At 48.3% G+C, this 20,395-nt stretch overlaps 1 protein-coding gene across 1 annotated transcript; it reads right to left on the reverse strand.

The window, feature by feature from the left end:
- Positions 1-7,401: 7,401 nt before the first annotated feature.
- Positions 7,402-9,476, reverse strand: LOC127296018 (uncharacterized protein C24B11.05). The gene is made up of 8 exons (XM_051326036.2): positions 9,320-9,476; positions 9,083-9,165; positions 8,786-8,949; positions 8,641-8,678; positions 8,467-8,554; positions 8,096-8,371; positions 7,939-8,004; positions 7,402-7,844 (listed from the first exon to the last, which is right to left on the reverse strand). Exons 2-8 carry the CDS (start codon positions 9,141-9,143, stop codon positions 7,689-7,691), a joined length of 849 nt encoding a protein of 282 aa, XP_051181996.1. The 5' UTR covers positions 9,144-9,165; positions 9,320-9,476; the 3' UTR covers positions 7,402-7,688.
- Positions 9,477-20,395: the final 10,919 nt, after the last annotated feature.

Consider the following 20,395-nt stretch of genomic DNA (forward strand, 5'->3'; position numbering starts at 1 on the left):
TGACTAGCTAGGTCCCTAGCGTCTCTGGATGCTGTTGGCCAGTAGAAACCATCTGAAGGCTTTGGCGACAAGTGCTCGGCTGCTCGCGTGGTAGCCGCACGTGCCCTCATATATCTCCCGTAACAAAGCTTTTCCATCTTCGAGTGTGATGCATTGTTGGAATATGCCCGATATACTTCGTTTGTAGAGTTCGCCTGCTACCACCATGTATGCCCTAGATCGGTGTACAATACGTCGTCTTTCTGCTGGGTCGTCAGGTAGTTTCTGCTGAAGTAAATACGCAAGAACTGAGTCCAAACTGGCTCGAGGAGCAGAACTTGCTAGCTTGGTCCAATGACGACGTTATTGTCGGCTGCTTCAGGCGCAGCCCCTGAGTCGGTAGCCGACTGTGTGGGGGATGCAGGAATTTTGAATTTAATGGAACGTTGATTGATTACTTCGTAGAAAACTCCGTCCGGAATTCCGGAGCATGTGGAGCCGATGTTTGCTAAAGTATCAGCTTCTTCGTTGCTAGCTCTGCCGATGTGTTTCAGCTTGCAGCCTTTGAATTTACCTTCCATCAAGCGGTACATCTCACGGTAAGCAATCATATTGTCGCTGACCGTGTCACACAGATTCATCGACTGATGTACGATAAGGTTTGAATCCCCGTGTATCTCCAGGCGTGTGGCGCCACATGCTTTCGTCATGCGCATGTCATGCAACAATGCTGTGTATTCTGCTTCGTTGTTTGTTGGTAGAGGGAAATTCATCTTTAGTACATACTTCATCTTGTCGCCTTGAGGTGATATGAGTACGACGCCAGTGCCAGCACCCATGTTTCGCTTCGAACTGTCGAAGTACATGGTCTAGGAGCTCGATGTATCTGGAGTAGACGGCGTTTGCGACTGGATCCAGTCGACAAAGAAGTCTGGGAGGACCTGAGATTTGATGGATGTTCGATTGACGTAGGAAATATCGTGTGGCGCCAACTCGATGGCGCACTAAGATAATCGACCTGTAGCATGTCCTTCAACGGAGCTTCGGTAACGATGATGGTCGGGTGCTGATGTGGGCATTACCCTTTGGGTAACCAACATTTTGCTACCTCCGATCCTACGACCCAACCAGGGGCCCATGAGATTGCCCAACAACCAAGGTGGGCCAATACGTCGATTCCAGAAAAGGAGACTGACCCGAAGAAGGATTCTTGACGAACAAGGAAAGACTAGAGTAGATCTCTTTGTAACCTAGCCGAATCCGTACAGAACTCTTGGGACCTAGCCTACAATATAAGGTCCAGGAGAGGGTCTGCCGGAGGACACAACTACAATAGATAGATTCACCGCAAGTCTAGAGCTAGGACCTTAGAACCTTAGCCTCTCGACGAGATCACAACCATAGCCTACCCCATTGTAACCCGATATATTCGATAATCAAGATCAGACAAGCAGGAAGTAAGGGTTTTACCTCATCGAGGGCCCCGAACCTGGGTAAATCTCTCTTCCTGTCTGTTTGGTATCCGATGTCTCGTGTCAGCCTCCAGGATTCCTTCAACCCTAACCTCCTCATGGTGGGCATTGCCGGGGAGCACCCTAGTCAATTGGCGCTGTCTGTGGGAAACCTATCGGTCCAAGGCGCGTCATCGGCTGCTTCGATCATGTCATCTACGACTCCATCAGCATCGCTGACGTCATCATCGGCCCCTTCATCACCAAGCTTGGGGAACTCGATTCGATTCGGGTCCTTCGAGTTTACTCCGCACAGCGACTCATCTCGTCCGACCTTTTCGGGTCTACGTGGCGGGTTGGATATAACGTTTGGGAGGGTCCACTACTGCGTCGATGCTGAAGGCATCCTTCAGCTACCTGATCCGTTCACCCCCAGCACGTCAAAGACTCTATCCTCATTGACTGTAGGATCGACCGCATCGACTCTGGTCTCGGTCAATCTATCAACCACGTTATCAGCATCAACATCAACGTCTTCGCCATCATCGTCTCCGTGCCGTTTGACATCATCTATGTCTGTGGGATCTGATGATTCTACATCGTTCGATCTAACGTCATATTATTGCCTCAACTGCGACACCAGGCATGGGCTAGGTTCGGATGACACACCGTTTGTGTGCAGCGCTAAGTACTCTTTGGATGAGGAAAGTATCGATAGTATCGCCAGGGCAACCACATGGAGCGTGGCGCATCACCAAATCTATGCTATCCTCAATCCAATCAATGGAGAAGGACCTTCGGAAGGAGAACACACCTCGCGCGTCAATCGAGGACGCCGTAACGTTGAGCATAGCGCTAGCAACGATAATAGTGATTACACTATTACTGAGGAAGAGTGGGAAATCGCCCATGCTACTATAGCCAATAATACTCGAGTCCTCTCTGGAGTTTCGGCAGGGACCCTCAATACGTATCATATATACTATCTTGGAAAGGAATTGGGATCGGCTGGCGAACGAACAAGCTGATCTCGATCGACGCTGGCAGGCAGTAGACCGTTCCTGTGAACGACGTAAAGCATCACATGGAAGCGTGTCCCTCAGCAACCAAGGTTCAGGAAAATATCGGCCATGAATTCCTCGACTTTCGGAAGATGATGCAAGGGAAATTACTTCAAACCTTTCCAATTCTTTCATGACTATGGACACCGTGGGCATGCTGAGGACAAAAACTGTCAAAGGAGCAACAGCTAATCTCGTGGCCTACTTGTTCAATCACCAGCCGACACCCAATGGGCCCATGGCACAAGCTCATCGAGGTGCATTGGAGAGTCTCGCGATCCTTGGAGACAAGCTCACCCCTAGGGAGGAGAAAACTACACATCATGGCAGTGGATCCAAGTATCGTTCGAAAGATGCTCGCGATGATATTGCACAGAACGGAATCAACAAAGCTCGACATCGGCGTGCTTCAAGAGAAGGATATGATAGCAACGATTCCGAGGAGACCCAGGAATATGACGGCAAACTTCGAGGAGCCGATTGCTTAAGCTACAAGATTCGGGAGATGATGCCACCGAAGAGATTCAAGCCTACTCCCACCGCTGCTGCCAAATATGATGGGCATCAAGAGCCAGGGTCTTGGATAGATGATTACCTACAAACTGTGATCTTGCACAAAGGAAATCAAATAGCGGCAATGCAGTGCCTGCAGCTTTACCTGAAAGATTCGGCACGAGCATGGTTGAGAGGCCTGCCGAAGGGATCTATCAGATCCTGGGAAGATTTGGTCGATACCTTCGTCAAGAACTTTCAGGCCACTTACAAAAGGCCTGTCGGAATCGAAGAATTATGCATTGTCAGTAGAAGCCAATGGAATCAATGAGCGAGTACATCAGACATTTTACTAAACTCCTAAATGCTACCAAAGATGTTTCCGTCGACAGAGCGATTGATGCCTTTAGCGATGGCATCCGACGAGAATACATCGAGGAACTTGGCCGAAAGAAGCCAAAAACTATTACTAAGCTTATGGAGATTGTCAACAGTTGGGTCGATGGAGAAGATCACGTCAGGAAGCCGCGTCCGCGTAGTGACGATGAAGACGATGATCAGAGGCATGATTCAGGTCATCGGTGTGATCACCGCAAAAAGATGAAATATCGCGGGTACGATGACACAGACATTGTAGCTGCCGGATATTCTGATCGGCGTGATGACCGGTATGATGATCAACGTGGCGACATGCGTGATGATCGTCGGGACAACAATCGCAATAATTCTAGAGGAAATTACGGCAACTACAGGGAGCAACCTCCACGGGTCCCAGAGTTACCGTTTGCTGAACAACTAAACGCTCCGTGCTACATACACGCATACATCGACCCCAAGGATAACACAAAGAAGTTGAGCCATTTGCTCAAGGACTGTCGACAGTTTATCGATATTTAGAAGTTCTATGAAACAGGCAGGAGACAGCCACAACCGCCGACCCGCCACCTCCACCTCAGCATCAAGTTCAACAAGTTTAGCAAGTTCAAACTCGTTCTTCTAATGAAGTTTTTCCCCACCGCGGGGACATATGAGCATGATCCATAAAACTGGTGTTTCCAGAAGGGAGATGAAGAAGCTTACGCAAGAAATCAATCTCGGAGAAAGCACCATGGCGAACATCCTGAAATATATCTACTGGTCGTCATAGAGCATCCTGTTTAGCAGGGCCGACCATCCAATGTCTATCCCAAGACCAGGTCATGCAGCCCTGGTAGTCGAAGCACAAATAGGAGGATTCAGTATGAGCAAAGTGTTCATGGACGGTGCAAGCGGATTGAATCTGATATTCACAAGCACGTCAAAAATATGGGTATCGCCACGGCCAGCAGGGAGCTCCTCTCCTCTCAGGAGGTGAGCTGGTGGTGGATGAGGGGTGGTGTGGCGAAGGGGACGAGCATGAGGAGTCCTGCGCCGTTTTATACCACGTCACGCGGTGCACGGTGCACCGCATCCGTGCGGGGAGAGAGGGGTGTGCGGCAGCGATGGATTGGTCGAGAGGGGCGGCGATCTACGTGTCTGAGACATGGCGTAGGGTTTTGGAGGGAGGTGGGAGTCAGGGGCATGAGGGGCTGGCGTGCATGGTCGAGTCCCGTCGACTCTGCCAGCTGTTCGACGGAAGGTCTGCGGCTCGCTCGGACGCGTGTGCACATGGATAGGGAAGGGAGCGGCGTCCTGTGAGCGTGAGGGACGCGTAAGCTCCTCTCCTACATGGCACGGTGGCTTTTGGTACTGAAAGGGTTTCATGAGGTGGATGACATGGGCGTGTCCGGCGTGGCGTGCTGGCCGCCCATAGGGGGTTCGTGGCGTGCGTCGGTGAGAGGGAGAGCACGGGAGGTGGTGTAGGAGAGGTAGAGGGGTGCAGCGAGCGTCGACAGATTGCTGGTCTCGCGTGCACGGGCAGCAAGGAAAGAGAGGAGGGGGTTGTCTCCATGCGGGTGGCTATGGGTGAGAAATGACGGGAGAGGCTGCCTAGGGCGATAGGGAGGGGACATGAGGAAGGTGCAGGTGTGCTGAGGCTCAAGTTTTTGGCTGTATCTGTTTGGAAAGAGTCCAAGTGCTGCATGATCATCAGCCAGCCCCGGCCAGTTCTTCTCTCCACTCTCCTTCTCACTCACACGATGGTATTTGCATGCACACACATGTGGGCAGTGGTGTACAGAGTGAGAGAGTTGATAGAGGGGAGATGGGGTCGAGCTGGGTCAGAGATATGTCCACCATGCTGGTGGTTTGGAGAGGGAGGGGAAAGAGAGAGATGCAAGGAAAGGGTGGTGGTGTGATGGCCGGCATGGCCACTTCTCCCATTTTTCCAATTCTTTGGAATTCTGGGATTAACACCCCAATGTGTGATCCAAGGCAAGACTAGGGCAAATTATGATGAGCCAAGGGGTCCTTGCTTGGAGAATTTTTAGAATGGCAATTGGAAAAAGAATGAAGGAGAAATGGTGGAGGGTGACATGATCTTGGATGATCACATGAAATGATGATCACATGCTCAAGGGTTTTGGCAAGGTTTAATTAAATAAAACCAGAAATAAAAAAAGGTGTCACATGTGAAAAGGGTTTTAGGGTTTTAGGGATTTACACGCAAGTGGAAAATTTCACAAGCACTACTACACACTTACTCTAGATTCAAAGGCAATATCAATCATGCATGCAAGGATTTAAAAACAGAAAAAGTTTTTGTTGGCCCTAAAATTTTAAACCAAAGTGAGAAAGTTGGGTTGTTACATGAACACTACAACGGCGATATACTGCCTCTATTCCCTAATATACGTCCCATAAATTTGGTCAAGAGTTAAATCGAGTAAAGTTTGACCAAGTATATACAAAAACTAGCAATAATTAAAGTTTAATATGAAAATCTATTTAATAATGTATGTAATAAGATAATTTGACATCGTAGAAGATAATAGTTATTATTTCTAAAAGACTAATATAACTTTACCTGGTTTAACTTTTGACTATATTTTTATGAAAGGAGATCGTGAGTATAACTTTTCATGCATAGATATGTTTTGCGCAGATAGCTGTCATCAGGAGCCTCCATCACCATGATTCAGGCCATGGCAGCGATCGAGCAACTAACTGAGCACCCGATAGCAAGGGTGGCACGAAATAAATCGATGGAGATATGGGACGACTTTGTTGTGAACCCTCGTGACTAATTTAATAGTGCTAGCTAGGCAAAGTCAATGACAGGAGAGCTAATGAGCTATTCATCCTTCATGTGATTCACGCCGATGCTACAGAACCGAGTAAGAAATCGGGGTGTTGACAATTTAGCATCTACTCCGTATGTGTTCCGTGGTCATCACAAGTTAATTAGTACCAACAAGGAGCTGTTAACGGAGGCAATGAACACCGATGGTCCCTTTCCCTCATTTCTTCCTGATGTCACCGGTACCTGCGCGTTGTTTTCAAGCTGTTTACGAGCGCCAGGTCGCCGTTAATTATTGGACGATAAACCTATAAAATAGGAGGAATAGCTCCGGTAAGTATCACCCGAAAGGGGCCTTCGATGTTGTGACGTTTCTGGGGCCTTTGTCTCCCTTCGCAACTTGTACACTGAAAATTGCCCATTTAAGCTCAAGGTCCTAAACTTTAACAACTAGATGACACTGGAGGTCTCGTCAATCATGTCATTTGCTGATTAAGTAGTACGGGCCTTCTTGTCCGATCCCTCGCATCAGAAAAACTAAACGTGTAGGATCTAGGCTCTTCTCTGCACTCTAACATTAATTTTGGTTTGTGTTACTACCGATCACAGCTTCAACACGCGAGTTAAAATAATTTACTGAAACCATCATGTAATTTCAGTCATACTGGTCCTTCTCCTTCATCTGCTAGCTTGCAAGATTGGTCCACATACATATGTTAATTCCAGTCATACTGGTCCTTCTCCTTGATCTGCTAGCTTGCAAGTTTGGTCCACATACATAAGACGATGTTGACTTACCAGAAATCAGGTACTTACACCGTAATTCATACTTAAACCCCCCGTATTTTCGTCCTTGCGTCACATCCAGTTTGTAATCTAGTTTCCAAAGTCTGCGAGTGATCCAACAGCTGATGACTTGGTGGCTTTTCACATGCTTCACGCACGGTCCCTTTGCTTCTTTTTCTTTATGTGTGTACATGGATGCTTTCCATGTCCAAGTAGCAAAAGCTTGCAAGCCAAAGCCACAAATAAGTAGCCTTTTGGCGTATCACGACGGATGCTGCAGCTACCATCCACGCGGAATATCCCCAAGCTTTTGCTCAACAGCTGCCGCGACTCCGACGCATCGATCGAGAGACAGCAGAAATATTCAGCTACTTCTCCGGGCACCAATATATCCAGTTATTCAGAAGAGGAGATAGTATATGTTCATCTGGCCAAGTCCTTCATTATTGCTTCAGCTCAACACAAACAATTCTCATACAAGAAACCCCGTTCTCTTTATTATATATTATACTCCTAGTAGTAATTTACAAGCAAAGATCTGGTGGATAGTGGATACATATACATATACTAGGACCGGCCCAGCACGCATGATGTGCATGCTGCATTTCCCTGAATTTCTGAACTCTCCCCTTCGTCTTGGAGGAAATTGCTGTCCCGGCCAGTGCTCAATTTCACATGAAGGTCACCAGTCCGGCAGGCTGGGAGTTGAATCGGGCTGTGTTTTGGATCTCAGGATAACGGTGCACCGGCAGCGAGCGGCGTCTACGCAGTCACCGAGGTCTCGATCGTGACGCGATCGGTGTAGAGGACGTCCTCCGTCTTCTCGGCCTCCTCCCACAGCTCCGGCAGCGCCTCCCTGATGTTGTGGATGCTCTCCAGCGCGTGATCTGCGCCCTTCACCCGGTGCGACGTGCCAACCTGCGCAGCACAGGAGAGTTAGCCATTTGCAAGGTGGAAGGCGCGCATGAGCCACAAAAAATTAAGAGGGTTTGCACGTCAACTGCAGGCTTACCAGCACTGTGTGGAGACCGAGTACTTTGCCAGCCTGAATGTTGCGCACGCTGTCTTCGAAGAAAATCTGTAGCCAGTAAATGAGTTCTCGTCAGCGCACGGTCAAGTACGAACCCGAAATGCTGCAACTTGTGCTAACTGAAGCTGTCAGTACATACCGCCTTGTAGGGGTTGACGTTGGCGATCCTGAGGGCCGCCTCCATGGCGTCGACGTTGGGTTTGCACAGGACGGGGGTCCTGGGAAGCTCGTCGACGCTGCCCGACCTGGCGAAGTGTCCGGCGATGTCGAAGATCTCCGGCGCGGCCTGGTCGCACGAAGGCAGCAGGCACGGCGGGTTCAGGGTCTCGAAGCAGATGATCCCCTCGAAGCAGTCCTCCAGGCCAAGCCGCTTGAGGGCTCTAACGGCGTGGATCATGTCGCCGTTGGTGAATATCTGAAACATACGTGTCAACAACTCGTTAGCCACTAGCTCGGAGAGGCATACATGCGAGGTTTTTCATCTCCATTTCAGGAAGGCCGGGAACGTACGAGCTTGCGGATGCGCATGTTCTTGAGAATGTGCTTGAGAACTGGGTCGGGCTTGATGTTGTCGTAGGGCAGCCTTCCATGGACAAAGCTGTGTGACACACGAAGAAGATGTTAGAGCAGAGTACTACAAAGAATCGGCATGAGAAAGCGAGTTTAGTGTGCTCGTGTCTGTACCTGTGGTACTCATCGTAATCAAAGTTGTAGCCGATTGCCTGAAGACATCAAAACAGGGGAAGAACAGAGCATTAAGTACTCCACTCAGATATCAAGAGCTGAAAAAAAGAAGAACAGTAGTACGTCCAAGGGTTCGCATATTTACCCTGAGGCCGGCCATCGTTGTGCCGTAGTTCTTGTACAGCAGATTGCCGAGGTTCTCAATCTTGCTCTCCTCGATGCCCAGCTTCTCGACCATGTAGCGTTCAATGTTCGTCTTCACGTGAGACGAGATCCCCGAGCTCATCGGGTACAGAGTGTCGTCAAGGTCTGCAGTTCGCCAAAGGCAGAGAAACATAATCAGAACCTTCGCATTTCGCAAGGAAAACCAGAGTGGCAAAAGCAAGAAACAGCAACTAATAAATACAATAAATAGAGAGTGGCATTTGAACGGGGAACTTACCGAAGAGGAGGCAGTCGAACTTGGGCTCCTGGACCATGAGGCAGCGCTCGTCGAACTCCATGATTCCGACTGTGAGAGAAGGGCTGCAGAAAGAATCGATCGTCAGCGGGTCGTTCGATTAATTCTCCCAGCAATTTTAACCATGTTTCAATTTTCTCATCAATTTTATCATCCTTCCCCCGTGAATCACTGACATGCAGTTCGGCGGAGCCACATTTGGCAAGAACACAAGCATACCTAACGACTCGATTGCTGGGGAGCTGCAATGCAACTGGCGCGGATGCAGAGCCGAGGAGCAAGGCGAGGCTTCAAGAGCGCTCTGAATGTGAAGGCACACAGGGACAGAGAGGGAGAGAGCGAGGAGGAGGGGAGGAGGAGAGGAAGGGAGGGTGGGGGTTTAAATAGGGGGAAGCCATGGCGTGCCCGATCGGCATTAGCAGCCGAGTAAGACTAGTTTATTTGTTAAGCTGCGATTAGGACTAGTTAATTGGCACAACGCGGGAGGGCTCCGCGGTTGTTAATAGCCTCCAAGGGCAGTGCCCCCCAGCTGTCGCCCCATGATTGGCCGGGTCCTGTCAAACCGTGGGGCTGCGAGTTTCATTTCCATATTATGGAATTGCCCCTCCATTGTTGGCCTGAAAAACTTATACTCCTCCATGAACTCCTTAGAGTATCTCTAACAGAGCCCGTAAATACCGCCGAAACTGAACTTTTCAGGCGGATTTACGGGTTCGGGCCGAAACGCGCGCAGATTAGCGCCCGAATACATGGGCCTGCCCGAATCGAAAGTTCGGGGGCCCGAGAAACCCACCGCACGACTCCTATTAAAAGGGTTCGCGGAGGGGAGTTCCGCCGCTCGTCTCCCGCCGCCGCCGTCAGTTCCCCGCTCCGACGAGCGATTCCGGCCGCTCCGACGCCGCGCCGCCGCTTCGGCCAGCTCCCCTCCGTCCGGAATGACGCGTGCTAGACGCGTGGGTAGGGGAGGTGGCCGATCCGGCGCCGGAAGGTGGACTCGGCGTCCGCCGAGGGCACGGGAGTCGCCGGAGCTCGCTAGGCGTAGGTGCTCCAACGACGCGTGGAAGAGGGCCGGCGGAAGTGGCGGAGATGATGGCGTACCTCCAAGCGCACGCGGAGGAGGCGCCGAAGGAGAAGTGGAGGCGCCCCCGCGGCCGCCGCGTGCAGCCCTCCTCTGCCGGCGCTGCCCCCGCACGGCGACGACGACGACGACGCCGCCGGGACGCCTCTAGCGTGCGGGAGCACCTCCGAGGCGGCGGTCGTCGAAGTGGCGGCGATCGTCGTCGCCTAGGAAGACCGGCGTGCAAAAACCCTCCGCCGGCTACATTAGCTCCCCGGTGACAGTATAGTCACTCCGGGGACTAATTCTAGTTTAATTTAGGTCCCTAGATCGTAATGTACGTGCAATATGCATGTATTTTGCCTAGTATTGTACAAATTCTAGTTTAATTATGAACGAATTGAGCTTCATTCGATGAAATCGAGTGCGATCGCAAAATTTGGTTTCCCGCTACGTTTGATTTCATCGAGTTCGGTTCACCTTTCGGTTTCTGTTCTGCGCCATCGCTAAATCCGCAACCAAATTGTTTTTCGGAAGACTGAACTCGCTTTTTTCGGTTCCGATAAATAGGGGCTGTGTTAGAGTTGCTCTTACGAGCTGGCCGGAGAGGAGAGGACAGGACAGGGAGTAAGCATTATTTCTTGGAGGAAGGGGTAGGGAAAAGGTATGATATCTTCTAAGAAAATACACAGAGAATGCGTTGCACGATAACCACACGGACACGGACACATGATATTTTCTTGACAGCATCCATATACACATGGTTCATTATAGTATGAGGATTGAGGAAGAGTTGTTCAAACGAGTTAATAGAGGAGACCATGGCTCTGCCCGCGGTGCTTGGTTGTGTGACGTGTGGCCTGAGGCAAATTATGGGCGACCCCAGACCTGTTCCATGGAAAACGGGCACCGTGACAGTTGTGAAGATAGAAGGATCCAAACAAGGAACGAAACAAACTGCGACCGTGACAAACGACTCTGAATCGATGAATGTCAGTCGCAGATTTCGTATGGTGAAACAGTAACTTGGCTTCCTGCAAAAGGCAAAAGCAATAGTAACTGTACCAATAGTAACCTAGGTAGATGCTCACGGTTGGCTGGTATAAGCACCATTGGCATATCCGGCCGGATAATCCCGCGCAGCTCAGGAAATTCAAGAACATATATGCATGGGCGACAGGAAATCTGGAATGGTTGGATCAGAGGCAAGAAAGGGGTTCATGTGGTGGTGTACGCGCAACTCTCTTCTCTCGTATTGTTTGTTTGAACAAGGGATTCTCTCTTCAATTTCTCTTCTTGTGCCAGTTCATTCCTCTTGCTTCGTTTGACACGACTTTCCGTTGAAAACACTTGTCGAATTTTGTAGTGCGAAATTGTCAGACACGGTTCTCACTCGCCCACCTTTTTTAACGTATGATTCACCGTTCCGGTAAGAATGAGGGAAGAAAAGCGTTTCCGTCGAGATCATGCTAGACTGTTCCATGACCGGGAGGGACCTGGACCTGGCGATTAGAACAGCTGCTGCTGCTAGTAGTACTCGTAGGAAGGAGGAAGGTAAAGGGGAAATTTGGGACAGCTTCCGGCTGGCGCAAATCATTTGCCAGCCCAATAATTGGACCAAATCATTAGATAATCCCCGTGGAGGGCCACGTGGCGCCTGATTTTTTTTCTTCAGACTAACGAGCCAAAGCGTCAACGTACACACCCATCGATCGTTCGCTCTCAAAGTCCCCCAAATTGCTAAACCAAAACATGAGTGGATCCAAATTTAAGAAATAAATATTATCTCCGTCATAAAAGGCAAGGATGGCAATGGATCGGGTTTGGACGGATATACCAAAACCAAATCCATGCCCAAATCCAAAAGCCTCGCTTTGTCGCTCCAAATCCAAATCCATTGGATATCCGGATATCCATGGATATCCATGTGTTTACGCATTATGTGCATGAACATAACACATTTGAGCATAACATCAATATTTTAGCAGCATTTCAACAATATTTTCGTAGCTTTTTCAGCAATAATTATGTAGGCAATGAATATGAGAAGGAGGAGGACGACGGGATGAGAGCAAGCCCACTCCTACTAGTGTGTCTCCTTGGCAGAGGAGAGCCGTACTGCCGGAGAGGTAGAAGGGAGGGCCGCCGGCCAAGGACTCCCTCACAGCGTGCGAGGGAGTCACAACTGGAGGCCATGAAAGAAGTGGTAATCGGTGGTTACGTGTTAGACTCACTGAGTTTGGCCTCAAAGTAGGGACAGCTAGGCCTAGGTGAAATCCCATGTCTCACTGACATGTGGGACCACATATCAGCCGGATATCTATTGGATATCCATGGGGCAAAAGCTCTACCCATGCCCGCCCCATGAGTTATCGGATATCCGCCCCATGAAATTCGTGAGCATAATCAGCCCTTCATACCCATACCCATTGGGCCGGATATCCGTGGATACCCGAATCCATGGATAAAATTGCCTTGATAAGAGGGTATGGTAAATTTGGTTTAAATTTTAATATATCTAGACTTTTTTCTAAATTTAGAAAAATGTTTGACATCCTTTTATAAATGGAAGAAGTACAAATAGAAGTCTAAACCTAACTAACACTCGAAAAAATAAAATAAAAACATATGAGACATGGCTAATGAGCAATGACCGTCACAGCAGAGCCTATTGTTAGGGCATCTCCGACTGATCGCTTAAAACCGGTCAAATAAGTAAATGTTCTGTTTTACTCCTCTAAACAAGATCTAACAGACTCATCAAATCTGATAGTTTTACTTCTCGGCCACTCTATCGACGGTTATAATTCACCCCTCTGTCACGAGCCCAAAATCCTCCAAAATCCACGTCGATGCCTCCCCTATCGCCACCGTAAACTCGATGTGGCGTCGCATATGTCCGGATCATCTCGCCGCCAGTCTCCTCCACCGATTCAGAGCTTGCCTAAGGAGGTGGCAGTGACAATTCCTCCTCGCGGTTCCTCGACCTGCTACCGCCAAAGAGGAGGTACCTCGGCGTGTGTCGGCAAGCTAGGGGACATAGGTGGCGGGGATGCGACCACACCGCACCACAAGAAGCTTGGTGGTGCATGCTTACAACATTGTGTTGGTGTGAATCCACGACTCGGAGGCGCGGGTCAACTTCCCCCCTAGGCAGCCAGCCTCTACGAGAGAGCTTCGGGAGGACATGTAGATCTGTGAGTGCCTCGAGGAGGAGCACACGGACGAGAAGGACATGGAGGATCTCCGCCACCGGTATCTGGATCGTGCCAAGGAGGATCACCAAGCGTAGGATCTTAACAAGACGGGGAAGTCTACCAAGCCAGGTTGTTGGGTGCACCGGTGATTGACCTCACCTCTAACACCGCCAACCCTGTGAAGAAAGCGATAGATGAGATCTTCTCTAGTAGCGACAACGGATTTTAGTTTAGCTTTAAGGCAATGTAGTTTATCGTAGTAGTTTAATCAAGTTGAATGTACTGGTTTGAGTCAAACTTGTAGAAATTTGTATTCAAATCTTATGCATTTATGTTTAAGGATTTAGGTTTACGGATTCAGTTTGAAACCATTTGGATCAAATATGCTTCTCTAAGGGCATCTACAACGGCACGAACCAAATGGACCGACGGTCTGTTGTAGTCAGGAGAACATGATAATCTTGACTAGTGGCATGACATAAATGGACCAGCGGGCAGGAGCATCCCATTCCTAGAAGAAATCTTGGTTGGGATTGCGTCTGCGCGCGGACAAGCCACAGATCGCGTGCTTGTGCTTTCGGGTCCGCCTGGTAGTGAAACAAGGCCCACTCGTCTTCTAAGTCGCCATCATTGTCGCCCGCTTGACTCCTATGCCAACATTGATTGTGAACATCTGCACTTACTTTTTAAGTCGAGCTACCGCACCCGCTAGTCCCCGGCAATAGCCCATGCCGTATCCATTTCCACTTCAAGACCACATTGTTTCCCGGACCAGCGGCATGAGCAGCAATGGGCAACTTGTAGCCGTGAGCATACATAAACTTTGTAGTTTATTGCCACATATTTCTTCATATTTGCATCTCATATAAGGTTATATATTTTGTAATAACTCTGCAAAACAGGAATCTCCTATTTTGTGTATTTTTTACTTTCAGCAACCTATATGGAGTCAAATGGATCTGGGCTTTTTCAGGGATAAATATTTGATGAGAACAGGTGATATGAAGCTTTGAAATCACGCAAACGGAGCCCGGGGACCCAAAAGCCTACCGGTGGCGCAGCCCCCACCCTAGGACGCTACACCCATAGGATTGGGCGCCTCGAGCATCCTCAGCCATCCATCAAGAGCCCCAGATGACGGTCTTGACCTAAAAAAAACCCTATACGAAGGACCTCCGCCACGTATCGGAAAGGAGGAGGTGTGTAGAACAGAAACACCGAAATAGAGTGAGTACTAGCGAAGATTGGAGGGGGAACCTCTGCCGGAGCCGCCGCGAGAGATCTCCTACCCCTCCGAGATCTACATCAACACCACCATTATAAGAAGGGAGTAGTTGATAACGCGTGAAGCACACGTCCGTTGGAAACCCCAAGAGGAAGGTGTTACAGCAGCAAGTTTTCCCTCAGTAAGAAACCAAGGTTATCGAACCAGTAGGAGATGAAGGCCACGTGAAGGTTGTTGGTGAAGGAGTGTAGTGCGGCGCAACACCAGGGATTCCGGCGCCAACGTGGAACCTGCACAACACAATCAAAATATTTTGTCCCAACTTAACAGTGAGGTTGTCAATCTCACCGGCTTGCTGTAAACAAAGGATTAAACGTATGGTGTGGAGAATGATGTTTGTTTGCAAAGAACAACAGAGAACAATGATTGCAGTAGGTTGTATTTCAGATGTAAAAGAATGAACCGGTGTAAGAGCAAGATCTATGACTCTTGTTTTGTGTGTTTGATAACAACACTCGAACAATTCTGACCGTGCACAAAGATTATCTTTGATGAATTTGTAGGTGTACGGTGCCCTCGCTGAACACACTATGATCGGAAGACTGAAGCGTAGATCTTAGGTTTTCTGGTTTTGTGTGTGTGTCGTGAGGTAACATGGTAGGAGAGGAAAAGAGGAAAAAGCTATTTTAGCCATAGCGGTACTACCGGTACCAGCAGCGGTAGTACCGCTACCCTACTGGTACCGCCCGAGATACCGCTCTGAGGATTGCACAAGGAAATGTCCCACAGAACCCGTTGCGGTACCTTTACGGTACCATGAGCGGTAGTACCGCTTGAGAGCGGTAGTACCGCCCACGGTACCGCTCAAGTACCGTAACGCGTTACGGTCGTACCGTTGTGGTACCGCTTCGGTACCGCTTCGAGTCCAGTAAGCTCTGGACCCTGTTGCGGTACCTCGAGCGGTACCGCAAGCGGTAGTACCGCAATATGTCCACGTGGACAAGTTCTGGGGGGATTCGAACTCAGAGCGGTAGTACCGCTTCCAGGAAGCGGTAGTACCGCTTAGGCAAAAACAGCACATAACGGTTGGATTTTGGAGGGACCTATATAAAGGCCCCTTCTTCCCCAGCTCGTTTTCAGCTCTTCTCTCTCTCTCTCCTCCATTGTTGCTGAGCTCAAACTTAGTGGATCTCTCTCCCTACCCAATCAATCTTGCCCATACTTTGAGGAGTGGTGGAGGAGACCCCGATCTATCGTTCTACCGAGAGAAATTTCACCAATTCGTGGTAGTCCTTAGTGGACCTTGGTGGTAGAGTTCCTATTGTGGAATGTTGGAAGAAGTGCATCCATGGAGGCTAGCTTGGTGTTGTACTAGCTCCATGGGTTGTTGGGAGCCTTCTTGTGGTGTGGAGCTCGCCCCAACCTTGTGAAGGAATCACCGCCTTGACCGGTGCCTTAGTGGAGAAGGGGGAGCACCTTTGTGGAGCTCTCTCGAGGAAGAAGGTGAGGCCTTCCTTCGTGGTGTGGCCGTCTAGTCTCTTGTGTGAGGCTAGCACCTCCTCAACGCAGACGTACTCCCTTTTGTGGGAGGAACTGCGGGAAACAAACCTCGCCTCGTCTCCGCGCCCTCCGGTTGTCCCGCTCCTTACTCTTACTATCTTGTGATTGTTCCTTTGCTTGTTGTACTTGCCTAGGATCATTGTAGGAACGCCGCCATCGCTAAAGCTATCATATTTATCTTCTGTTGCACTAAAAATTGAAAAAGGCTAAAACTTGACGTAGCGCCCATTCACCCCCCCTCTTGTTCGCTACGAAACATTCAACCGGGGTCCACAGTTCACTAGTGGTGTCTCTCCAATAAGATAAATAGCATGTTGGGTGAACAAATTACAGTTGGGCAATTGACAAATAGAGAGAGCATAACAATGCACATACATATCATGATGACTACTATGAGATTTACTTAGGGTATTACGACAAAGAACATAGACCGATATCCAGCATGCATCTATGCCTAAAAAGTCCACCTTCGGGTTAGCATCCGCACCCCTTCCAGTATTAACTTGCAAACAACAGACAATTGCATTAAGTATTGTGCGTAATGTAAACAATACAAATATCCTTAGACAAAGCATTGATGTTTTATCCCTAGTGGCAACAGCACATCCACAACCTTAGAATTTTCTGTCACTGTCCCAGATTCAATGGAGGCATGAACCCACTATCGAGCATAAATACTCCCTCTTGGAGTCACAAGTATCAACTTGGCCAGAGCCTCTACTAGCAACAGAGAGCATGCAAGAACATAAATAACACATATATGATAGATCGATATTCAACTTGACATAGTATTCCATATTCATCGGATCCCAACAAACGCAACATGTAGCATTACAAATAGATGATCTTGATCATGATAGGTAGCTCACAAGATCTAAACATGATAGCACAAGAGGAGAAGACAACCATCTAGCTACTGCTATGGACCCATAGTCCAAGGATGAACTACTCACGCATCAGTCCGGAGGCGGGCATGGTGATGTAGAGCCCTCCGGTGATGATTCCCCTCTCCGGCAAGGTGCCGGAGGCGATCTTCAGAACCCCCAAGATGGGGTTGATGGCGGCGGCGTCTCTGGAACTTTTCTCGTATCGTGGCTCTCGGTACTAGGGTTTTCGCGATGGAAGGAATAAATAGGCGAAGGGGCAGAGTCGGGGGGCGCCCGAGGGGCCCACCCCATATGGCGGCGCGGCCAGGGGTGGGGCCGCGCCACCCTATGGTGTGGCCGCCTCGTGGCCCCTCTTCGTCTCCTCGTCGGTGTTCTGGAAGGCTCCGTGGAAAATAAGACCGTGGGCTTTTGTTTCGTCCAATTCCGAGAATATTTCCTGTGTAGGATTTCTGAAACCAAAAACAGCAGAAAACAGGAACTGGCGCTTTGGCATCTTGTTAATAGGTTAGTACCGGAAAATGCATCAAAATAATGTAAAGTGTATATAAAACATGTGAGTATTGTCATAAAACTAGCATGGAACATAAGAAATTATAGATACGTTTGAGACATATCAAGCATCCCCAAGCTTAGTTCCTACTCGCCCTCGAGTAGGTAAACGATAACAAGGATAATTTCTGAAGTGACATGCTACTATCATAATCTTGATCAATACTATTGTAAAGCACATGAGATGAATGAAGTGATTCGAAGCAATGGTCTATAGTTTGATAAAAAAATAGATAATGACTCAACAACTGAATCATATAGCAAAGACTTTTCATGAATAGTACTTTCAAGACAAGCATCAATAAGTCTTGCATAAGAGTTAACTCATAAAGCAATAGATTCTTAATAGAAGGTTTTGAAGCAACACAAAGGATGATTAAAGTTTCAGCAATTTCTTTCAACTTGTAACATGTATATCTCATGGATAGTTGTCAACATAAAGTAATATAACAAGTGCAATAAGTAAACATGTAAGAATCAATGCACATAGTTGACACAAGTGTTTGCTTCTAAGATAGAAAGAAGTAGGTAAACTGACTCAACATAAAGTAAAATAAAGGCCCTTCGCAGAGGGAAGCATGGATTACTCATGTGCTAGAGCTTTTTATTTTGAAAACATGGAAACAATTTTGTCAACGGTAGTAATAATTCATATGTGTTATGCATAAAACCTCCTATAAGTTGCAAGCCTCATGCATCGAATACCAATAGTGCCCGCACCTTGTCCTAATTAGCTCGGACTTCCATGGATTATCATTGCATTACATATGTTTCAACCAAGTGTCACAAAGGGGTACCTCTATGCCACCTGTACAAAGGTCCAAGGAGATAGATCGCATTTGATTTCTCAATTTTGATAGATCTCAACTTGAGGACTGATACGTCTCAAACGTATCTATAATTTCTTATGTTCCATGCTAGTTTTATGACAATACCTACATGTTTTGTTCACACTTTATATCGTTTTGATGCGTTTTCCGGAACTAACCTATTGACGAGATGCCGAAGTGCCAGTTCCTGTTTTCTGCTGTTTTTGGTTTCAGAAATCCTAGTAAGGAAATATTCTCGGAATCGGACGAAATCAATGCCCAGCATCCTATTTTTCCACGAAGCTTCCAGAACACCCGATAGCCGCCAGAGAGGAGCCCTGGGGGGCCACACGCCAGGCGGCGCGGCCCAGGCCCTGGCCGCGCCGCCCTATTGTGTGGTGGCCCCGTCAGCCTTCCGACTCCGCCTCTTCGCCTATTTAAAGGTCCCTGACCTAAAACTTCGACACGGAAAAGCCACGATACGAGAAACCTTCCAGAGCCGCTGCCATCGCGAAGCCAAGATCTGGGGGACAGGAGTCTCTGTTCCGGCACGCCGCCGGGACGGGGAAGTGCCCCCGGAAGGCTTCTCCATCAACACCACCGCCATCTTCATCAACGCTGTTGTCTCCCATGAGGAGGGAGTAGTTCTCCATCGAGGCTCGGGGCTGTATCGGTAGCTATGTGGTTAATCTCTCTCCTATGTGCTTCAATACAATAATCTCATGAGCTGCCTTACATGATTGAGATTCATATGATGATGCTTGTAATCTAGATGTCATTATGCTTGTCAAGTGGGTTTTACTTATGTGATCTCCGGAGACTCCTTGTCCCACGTGTGTAAAGGTGACAGTGTGTGCACCGTGTGGGTCTCTTAGGCTATATTTCACATAATACTTATTCACTGTTATGGATGGCATAGTGAAGTGCTTATTTATATCCCTTTATGATTGCAATGTGTGTTGTATCACAATTTATCTGTGTGCTACTCTAGTGATGTTATTAAAGTAGTTTATTCCTCCTGCACGGTGTAATGGTGACAGTGTGTGCATCGTGTAGTACTTGGCGTAGGCTATGATTGTGATCTCTTGTAGATTATGAAGTTAACTATTGCTATGATAGTATTGATGTGATCTATTCCTCCTTTCGTAGTGTGAAGGTGACAGTGTGCATGCTATGTTAGTACTTGGTTTGGTTATGTTGAGCTGTTATGCACTCTAAGGTTATTTAAATATGAATATCGAATATTGTGGAGCTTGTTAACTCCGTCATTGAGGGTTCGTGTAATCCTACACAATTAGTGGTGTTCATCATCCAACAGGAGAGTGTAGAGTATAGCATTTATCTATTTATTCTGTTATGTGATCAATGTTGAGAGTGTCCACTAGTGAAAGTATAATCCCTAGGCCTTGTTTCCAATACTGCAAACACCGCTTGTTTACTGTTCTGCTGCATGTTTACTTCCTGCAATATTACTACCATCAACTGCACGCCAGCAAGCACTTTTCTGGCGCCATTACTACTGCTCATATTCATTCATACCACTTGTATTTCACTATCTCTTCGCCGAACTAGTGCACCTATACATCTGACAAGTGTATTAGGTGTGTTGGGGACACAAGAGACTTCTTGTATCGTGATTTCAGGGTTGCTTGAGAGGGATATCTTTGACCTCTTCCTCCCTGAGTTCGATAAACCTTGGGTGATCCACTTAAGGGAAACTTGCTGCTGTTCTACAAACCTCTGCTCTTGGAGGCCCAACACTGTCTACAAGAATAGAAGCACCCGTAGACATCAAGCACTTTTCTGGCGCCGTTGCCGGGGAGGAAAGGTAAACGGCACTCACACACCGGATCCCGGCAACGAAGCACTTTTCTGGCGCCGTTGCCGGGGAGGAAAGGTAAAAGGCACTCATACTCCGGTCCCAGGTAACTAAGTACTTTTCGGTTGCCGTTGTGTGTGTGCTCGAAGCTATTTCCTTTAGGTCCTGCAATTGCATCTTTTTGTCTCTTGT

Source organism: Lolium perenne, chromosome 4, assembly GCF_019359855.2.
Source record: "Lolium perenne isolate Kyuss_39 chromosome 4, Kyuss_2.0, whole genome shotgun sequence".
NCBI lineage: Eukaryota > Viridiplantae > Streptophyta > Magnoliopsida > Poales > Poaceae > Lolium > Lolium perenne.

Excerpts from the sequence above, each read along its gene's own strand:
- LOC127296018 (XM_051326036.2), bottom strand. The coding sequence starts at position 9,143 with ATGGAGTTCGACGAGCGCTGCCTCATGGTCCAGGAGCCCAAGTTCGAC. Across the intron at positions 8,679-8,785 it reads CAACGATGGCCGGCCTCAGG|GCAATCGGCTACAACTTTGA; the intron begins GTAAATATGCGA and ends TGATGTCTTCAG. Across the intron at positions 8,372-8,466 it reads ACATGCGCATCCGCAAGCTC|ATATTCACCAACGGCGACAT; the intron begins GTACGTTCCCGG and ends CGTATGTTTCAG.